Source organism: Physeter macrocephalus, chromosome 21 (assembly GCF_002837175.3).
Source record: "Physeter macrocephalus isolate SW-GA chromosome 21, ASM283717v5, whole genome shotgun sequence".
Classification (NCBI taxonomy): domain Eukaryota; kingdom Metazoa; phylum Chordata; class Mammalia; order Artiodactyla; family Physeteridae; genus Physeter; species Physeter macrocephalus.
The window spans coordinates 48,807,533-48,816,289 of record NC_041234.1 but is presented as its reverse complement, the minus strand read 5'-3'; the positions used below and the strand labels follow the sequence as shown (position 1 = coordinate 48,816,289).

Sequence of the window (8,757 nt, the reverse complement as noted above, 5' to 3'; positions counted from 1 at the left end):
CCATGAGAGAGAGTGCAAGAAGCTCCTATTACCAGGCCTTTTCTACCTCCAGATCAGACCCCTTGAATATTGACCATTAAATGGATCATGCTCAAGAGAAGTTTGTGACATCTCCTGGACTTTGCTGTTTGGACTTCTGTCCATTCCCTCGGGGAGCCAACCCTGCTGTTGCCAAGTTCCTTCCACTATCTCCAGCCTAGCTGAACCGGCCTCACTCCTTTCTGGCTCTTTGTGAGTTCTAGCATGCCCTAAGGTTGTGGCCTCAGTGCTTGTGATACTATCATTCCTTACTTTACAGTGTGTAACCGGCTTTTGAACACATCTTGTTTGATTCTCACAAAAGCTCTGTGAAAGAGGTAGAGAGGTTATCATCAATCCTATATCGCAGATGAGGAAGCTGAGACTCAGAAAGGGTAAGTATGATGTGTCCAAGGGGCTAGAGCTAATAAATGGAGAGCCAGGTTTCCGAATCCCATCGCCGTCTTCACTACCCTGGTCACTCTTCCAAGTGTCTACTGTGTGGCAAGTACTAAGCCCCGCTTGCCTCCTGTTTCTCCCTTACACGATTGTGACAGAGCCTCAAATACAAAAGTCAGCCCTGGGGTTAGCCTGCCACACCCTCCTTGCTATCTTGTGTACACCAGCTCCCCTCAAGCTTCCTTTGGCCTGCTCCCACCTGCTTCACAGCACATAAGAGTGAAGAGTCCTCCTTTTGGCTGGAACACACAGCCCGGTAGCTTTATTGTCCCACCACTGCCCCCTGGAGAGGAAAGCCTGGATCTGGAGATGGAACCTCTTTCCAAGGGGGATTCGTAGAATCTTCTGAAGAGAAACTAGATGTCTGAGGTGAGGGATTTAACATTTCTCAATGTGAGAAGGGCATGAAGTTCCTTTGTTGAACCAGGATGGATTTTTAAAAAGAAAAGCTTTCTCTCGATGACCTTTTGGACAGAGAGGAGATGCTGTTGTTGGTGTTGTGTTGCGTTGTGTTGTGTGTGGGTGGATTTCAATAAGAAAAGAAATCTCCCTACCATGAGGGGGTGGGGACCTCTCCTCTGACAGAGTATGCTGTCTGTTTCTAAGGAGGAAGGAAATTTCTTGCAGGAAAGGAATGTCTCTCTTTTAAGAGAGGGGGAAGCTCTCTCTCAGGATTGCTGAGTGTGTGGGAAAGGAATACTTACTCTCTCCTTTCTTTTCTAAAGGAGAAACCTCCTTGAATGAGGAACCCTTCCAGGCTTTCTGTCTGAAGGGAAAAGACTGTTGTTTCTGGAGAACAATTCTGATAAGATTATGCCTGATTTTCTCTTCCTTTCTGATATACTTCCCACAGGGAGTCAGCATTCTCTGAGAGGGAGTGGCAAATAATTTTTTCTATTAAGAGGTAGGGAAGCTGAGGGGAGAAACTTACTGTGGGGAAAACTCTTACTCCAAGGGGCCATTGGTGAGGGCAGTGACTCTGTGATGGGGAACCCTCATGAAACTGGGGGAGTCCTTTGGGAATCCGAGGAACCCAGAGTGTTAAAGGGAGCTTAGAGAGGTGCTAGGCCAGCCCTTGTCTGCTCACAAGGAAGCTGAAGCTTGGGGAAGGGAATGCCTTGCTACTAAGTGACAGAACCAGGAGTTGAACCCAGCTTTATCAAGTGCCAGCCTGGAGCTCTTCCTACCACAGCTGACCGAGGGAGAGGGGGCTACCTGCTTCTTGGGCGAGTGATGCTGGTGAGGAAACTGCTGCTGCTGCTGTGAAATGTTTGACCTGTGTTAGAGGCATCTCTGGGGTGGGAGGCATTGATTCCTGAGGGAAGGAAACTGGAGAGGAGGGTAGAATCTGGGGCTATGTCGGAGGAAAGGGGTCAAAGTCACTGTGCAATCCAGTGGGTGGCTTGGGGGCATCAATCAGCAGTGAACGCTGAGTTTCTAGGAAGAATGGCATATTTCTCCCAGGAGTGAAGCAGACGTGTGGGTGGAGCCAAGGGGATGCCGGCTACCCTCTCCAACTTGCGAACTTTCTCTATCATTTCCTGTCTCTCCAGGAGGAGTTGTCCTTTTAATCTTTTTAAAATCAGAGGAAGGGGCCCAAGGAAACTTTTTGAGGGAATGTAGATGTTTTATAATAGATAGTGGTCGTGTTTACGAAACTGCCCCCAATTACCAAAACTCAATAAACCATATACTTAAAATGGATGAAAAAAATCACATCAGAGGAAGGAGTAAGTGAATTAGAGCCCAATAAAGCTGTTATTAAAAAATGGGAGTGGGGGGAACCCCAAACCAAAACAACAAAAAACAGGAGAGAATGGCCCCGGGCCTGGTTTTGCCCGGCCTGGGGGGTGGGCGATCCCTCCTTGGCAGTTTCAGCTACTCAAGCCACTATCTCTTTTGCCCATTCCTTTCTTGATCAGCAAAAAGCCAAGGCCAGCTCATCCAGGGGGAGGTCAGAGGTTGCAGGAGAAAGAACTTCACAAACACACAAGCCACCTCTTCGTTTACTGTAAAATCCTGTTTAATGTGTAACATTTCAGGCAGAGAGAGGCCTTAGGGACTAGAGGCAAAGGCAGCCCTGACCAACCCCCACTCCAGCTTATCTGCCTGCTTCTCCCTCCCTACCTCCTCCACCCCAGACATGTCCTCCTTTTCCTCGGGGCCGGCAAGCACTGTTCCTCCTTTTCTTGGGTTTGCTACCCTCCCTTCTCCACCCACACGTCCACAGCACCCTCCCTCCACTCCACTTGCCCACATCCCTCCCTACTGATGTGACTCCAGAAATAGGGTATCTGACAGCACGGGGTTAAGATTAGTTTCATAATTGGAGATGTTGTCAGAGCATCCTACCTCTGGTCCCCAGGGGTCCCAGGGAGAGGGAGAGGGAAGTGGAACGGGTGTGGGCAACGAGCATGGCCCACACCCCCAGTAGCCTTGAGTGCTGGCGTGGGTGGCCTCCAGATCCTCACCCCTTCAGCCCCTGAGGCAGAAGGCCCTGGGAGGAAGGGTAGTTGGGAGGGAAGGAAGGTTTTGATGGAGCAATCCCTAGCAGTCCGAGGCCTGTGCACCGGCAGGGGAGAAGGAGGGGCAGGCCGGTGCAGGGTGGGGGACGGGATGGGAGGTTGCCTGGTCTGTGGCATCAGCAGGCTGAGCAGCGGTCGCTCTTCTCGGCCAGCCCGGCCCCGGTGCCGGGGCTGCGGCGCAGTATGTCTTTCAGGGAGCCGTCCTGCTCGCTGAGCAGCTTGTTGATCTCATTCTGCTTATACTCAGGTGAGAGGCGGTGGCCGAAGCCCCCGGAGCCCTTGCGGGAGGGCGGATTGGAGCGGTGCTGGGCTCGGCGGGCGCAGGCCCGGAAGATGAGGTACACCACCTCGGCCACGTTGAGGATGATACAGATGCCGGAGGCGGCCAGCATGAAGACGGTGAAGACGGTTTTCTCCGTGGGGCGGGACACGAAGCAGTCCACTGTGTTGGGGCAGGGGTAGGCCTCACATTTGACCAGCCGCACCATGGCATAGCCAGGGTAGAGCAGATAAAAGACGTACATGAAGGCGGCCTCGAACAGCAGCCGGAAGACCACGCTGATGACATAGGTCCACCACAGTGTCCCTGAGATGTGGACCTTGTGCCTCTTCACCTCCTCCAGGTGTAGGGGGTCCCCGTGGCCCTCAAGTCGCAGCATTTTCTTTTCTATGTGCTGCTGGTGAGCCACGTGCATGGCCACGAGGAGAGCTGGGGTGGAAACCAAGATGAGCTGCAGAGACCACAGACGCACATGGGAAATGGGGAAAAAGTGGTCGTAGCAGACGCTGTTGCAGCCAGGCTGGAGGGTGTTGCAGATGAAGGAAGACTTCTCGTCACCCCACACGCTCTCGGCAGCCACCACCAGCACCATGATTCTGAAGATAAAGATGACCGAGAGCCACACTCGGCCAATGGCAGTAGAATGCCGGTTCACACCACTGAGCAAGGTGTACAAACCCGTCCAATTCATCCTGCCTCATTCACACCTGCAAAACATGAGCCACAGAGCAAGCTGTCAGGAAGCTGGGGCCGAAAGCCGGGCACCATAACACTGCCTGACACCCCCTTACCCCTTCCAAGAGCCAGTGACAAGAAAGGAAGGAGAGTCATAGCTTTCCTCACCACCCCCTCTCCCGTGCTAGCCTCTCCTTCTCTTTCTCTTCCTCCTCCTTCTCCTCCTCCCTCATTCACTTGATGACTTGACCTCCCTGAGCCCCATCTCCCTTCTTCGCCTTCATCCAACATTCTTTCCTCTCCTGCCCTTTGTTGCCAGGCCCATCGTGTTCTGCCGTCGGCCCATCCTCTTTAGCTCCCCCTCCCCCAGCTCCTTAAGTCTGGACCTGGGGTAAACCCAACAAAGCCTCATTACCTTGGGGAGCGCCTATCCCTGAGGCCACCCAGACAGGTCCCCTATGGTCTCATGTCTGTGCAGGGGGAGTGGTCCCTGGGTCCGCGCCTGCGTCCCAATTCATCGCCGCCCGGTGCTGGGGAGTCATATGCTGCTTTATACCCAGTGTCTGCACAATGGGACCTTTGTGGGGCTCTGAACAACGCCCTTTAGAATTCAGATCAAACGCCCTGACTTCCGCCCACCCTACACACAGAGCACTTGTGTCCCAGCGCCGGACACCCAGCCTGCACCCACCTGTTCTGTGCCCGCCCGGTCCATCGCCGCACCCGCCCCATAGCCCCACCAGAAGAATGGCCACAGCGGGGCGGGCCAGGGGAAGATGGAACAAAGACAGGTGCATGTAAGAGGGGACACGGGGGAACCAGGAGGCTCTGGGCTGAGGCCCTCTCCGGTGACTCTACTAGAAACTTAGATTCAGCAGGATTTTTCCTAGGCTTAGATCCCCTCCAGGGAATGGGTGAGCTTGAGGTTAGGAAAGGGAGTTCACATTTATCAAGCCAGGAACTGTGCTAAGCGTTTTCCCATACATTCTTTCTTTTGACCCATTTAGCAAGCGTCTAAGGACTGTTACCCCAGTCTTTCCAGCTGAGGAAGCTGAAGCTCAGATAAGTTAAGTAACTCACTCAAGATCACACAGCTGAAGTGTTTGAGTAAGATGAAACACAAAGGTATCCGCAGCAGAAGTCTAGGCTCTTTCCACGGTATAATCCTTGTGCTTTTGCAGATGGTGTCCACAAAAGCGAAGCCTAGCCGTTAATGACAACAACAGCAGCAGCAGCAGCAACAAAAGCAAAGGCTAATGCTACCCATGAAAGCACAAGAAACAAGGAAGCTGCTGACCAGTGAGTACAGTCCAGCTCCAGTGTCATGGAGCAAACCCTGACCATCCCTCCTTGAGCCCATATCGAGGGTGGCCAGGTGAGGACAAGCCAGGAGGAGAAAGCAAACGTTAAGCAAGCAAACAGAAAGTTAGAAGATGGAATAGGTAAGAGTCACCTAGCTTTGGGTCTGAATCCTGGTTCTTCACAGGCTACGACTTAGGGCTGAGTTACCGAACCTCTGAGTCTGCCGTGTTCATCTATAAATGGGGTTAATAGCCAGGGTTATGGTGAGGTTCAAAGAAGCAACCTGCAAAAGTTCTTAGCCCAGCTCCAATTTCATAGTTGGTGATCAAGGGAAGTAAAAACCTTATCAGGAAGAGAAAACAATGTGGCTTCAGAGGAATTAAGTGATCTGCCAAACCCAATATCCCTCTTTTTTCTTTCCCAATGCTGTTGTTGACCTATAGTGTCTCTCTGAGACAGAACAGACTGTTCCATTGCTGCCCTGCCCCCAAGTCAAGCATACATGGTAACTCCTGGTCTCCTGAGCTTGCCGGTTGCTCTAGGGAAGAAATTCCCCTCTGTCCCTTAGGCAGGCAAAGAAGGCCTCCTTCTACCTCCCACCACTTCTGCCATTAAGTTGCAAGGAGATCATGCTGGAAGCCGGGAACTGGCTGTGAGAACACACAGGCCTGGACGCAGGGGCAGTGGTTGTTGTCGGGGAAAGGGTAGGGTATTAGCAGCTGGAAAAGCTGTGGGGAACGGAACAGAATGACAGGAACTAGGGGACAAAGGGATGGCCCATGGGAGATAGATTACTTCTCTGAACAAGGTTCCTTCATTTAGCTTAACAAAAAGGCCTCAGCCAGTTTATGCTGTGGGCCTAAACCAGTGTGGGAAAAGCAGGGACACAGGTGCCCTTTCTCCCAAGCCTGGGATTCTGAAGGCAGAGCTGCTACAGGAGGTACCCCGGGAAGAAATGCTTCATCCAGTGAGACATGTTAGAGTCAAAAACAGGTGGTCGAGGAGCATTATTAAGAATAACCATTTCCTGAGCCCCTGTTATGTGCCAGGCCCTTGCACGCACACGATCTCACGTGAACCTCAGAACAACCCCGTGACGGAGGTGTTATTTGTAATCCTCATATCACAGATGGGGAAACTGAGGCAAAGGAAGGTGAAGGGACTTACCCCAGTGTCACAAGGGTCATGCAGTGATTACGTGCCAGAGCTGGGATTTGAGCCAGGTCAAGCTGACTCCAGAGCCCATACTCTTTCCCATAAGGCTTTACTGCCTCAGCTACAATGATCATTTTTCTTTCTATGAGTGTGTTTTTAGAAACAGAGAGATCGAAGACTGGTCTGGCTTTTATTCTCCTCTAGCCCTTCTCCCCTTTCCTATAACTGACAGCTGTTTTCCTCTCCTCCCTTCCCAGGGCTTTCGGCAGCCTCCTGATTTGTTCTGTTTCCCCTTCCTTACCTTTCTCCAGCTGCTTCCTCAAATCCCAAAGCAATCTTCATGTGTTCTCTTCTCTCTGTCCCTCAGCGGTGCCCCACAGACAGCCTGGCCACCCCTGAGTTTCTAGGTTCTTGTAGCTCTCCGCCTCCCATCTTCTTGAGCCCTCTGGGACATAGCCAGGAGCTCCCTTTGGGGCCCCTAAGGACCCCTGTGCAGGCGCTGGGATCTCAATTTTTGCTCTTCCTTTGGAAGGAGAGCTGATTCCTATGTCAACATCAATACCTCAAGGGTTTCATTTCAAAAACATCCAGGGGACTTACCTGATTTTGAAATCCAAACTGTTTTTGTGACTTTGGGTTAAAGTCCAGGTATTGATATGCTCTGTGTTGCTCCAGGAGTGTTTTGCTCTCATGTTTAATTGGGCAAGACTTCTCTGACCATGTCAGCCTCTGGCCTTGTCCTCATATTCAGATTTGCCCAAGCACTCAAGCACAGTTCCAAATCAGGAGATCGTCCTTAGTGCCTCCAACTAATATTATACCCACTTCTTAGACAAGGCAGTCAAGGCTCAGAGAAGTTAAATAACTTACCTCAATGATAACTGCACTGATGCGAAGTGGTAGAGTCAAATTTCAAATTTGTTTTCCTCTGACCCCAAAGCCTTTGTACACTGGCAGCCTCTCTTCCTTAAAGGACTCTGCAGTCTGAGACCAGGCCCATAACTCAAAAACGTATACTCCTTTCCACATGTGCCAGCATGCGTGGGGATGCGTGCACACGCACACACTTTCATCAAGTCTGTCTCTCTCTTTCTGCTCCCACCTCTTCCCTGTACCTCCTTCCAACTCCTTGTGTCTTTCTGGTTTGGGGAAGAGGGGCCTGGCTGGGCTGGCTGAGGTTACACTCAGCCTCAGACTCCATACTCCCTCCTCTGTTTCACAGGCAGCCTCTGGCCAGGAAAGGACAGGGACATTTCTTTGAGATTTTCTTCTGAATTCTGGGCTGCCTTCATCAGTTTGACGTGGCTAAGACCAAACTCCTCCAGCCCTCTGCCTCTTCACCTGCTTCTCTTCCTTGCCTACCCCCTGTGGTTCCACAGCGCCTCAGTCGCTGCACTGTTCCCTCCACGCTGCCATACGTATTCTGTGGCCGGGCTTGGGTCAGGGCCAGTCTAGCTCATTCCAGTTTTCTTCTTCTCTCACTCTGCCACGGTCTTTCCATAGAACTCCTGCTAATATCAGCTCCCTTAGTCACTGTTTGGACTATACCCTCTTACGCCTCCATCAGCTATCTGACTTCCTGTTGCTCTCTACTTGGGCTTGTTATAGCAGCCGCCATTTATGAAATACCTACTGTGTGATAGAAGTGGTCTGTTCCTTAACCCTTATCCTTACTACAACCCTGTGAGCTGTGGGTTATTGTCTGCAATTCACAGAGGAGGAGATGGAGGCTCAAAGAAGCTGAGTAACTTATCACACAGCTGGTAAGCCAGTGCTGGAGCTCAGATTAGGGTTCATGTTGGCCCCTCACCAAAGTCTGGGTCCCTTCCCCATTGCTCTGCTGCATCCTCATATATACTTCTCTCCATTCAAGCCCCTCTTGTCTCTATTCTCCTCTCCCCATCTCATTTTCTAAAAGTCCATGCATTCTGCAATGCCATTCCCAACAGCTGGAACAACTTTTAAACAGCTGGTGGGGGGGGAGCCACCCATCTTTTAGATCTCCCAATCATCAGTTACTCCAAGCTCAGCTTGAACCTCCCTGTCTCCCTCAAGAAGATGGAAACGCATGCTCCCAAATCTTGGCCCAGTTGGCTGATACTCTGGGCCTGCTGAGTGCACTGTATTCATCCTCTGACAGCCCCCATGTTGGTTGCACGCCTGGTTTACCTTCTAATCAGGGAAGGAAGACAGCACCTGGCAGTGCCCAGAGGCCCCACCGAACCCTAAGCCTAACCCTGTGTGGCAGGAAATGTCTTAAAGAGATAAACTTGGCCACCCTGAGCTTGGTGGGGGCCCCTCAAGTCTTTCTGGGGATTTGACCCTGTGGAGATGAGGGGGATT

The 8,757-nt window shown here is 51.6% G+C and overlaps 1 protein-coding gene across 1 annotated transcript; it reads right to left on the bottom strand.

Annotated features, from left to right (window-relative positions):
• Positions 1–2,482: 2,482 nt before the first annotated feature.
• On the bottom strand, positions 2,483–4,220 carry GJB1 (gap junction protein beta 1). Its single transcript, XM_007114446.4, has one exon. It carries the CDS (start codon positions 3,971–3,973, stop codon positions 3,119–3,121), a length of 855 nt encoding a protein of 284 aa, XP_007114508.1. The 5' UTR covers positions 3,974–4,220; the 3' UTR covers positions 2,483–3,118.
• Between the last annotated feature and the right edge of the window lie 4,537 nt (positions 4,221–8,757).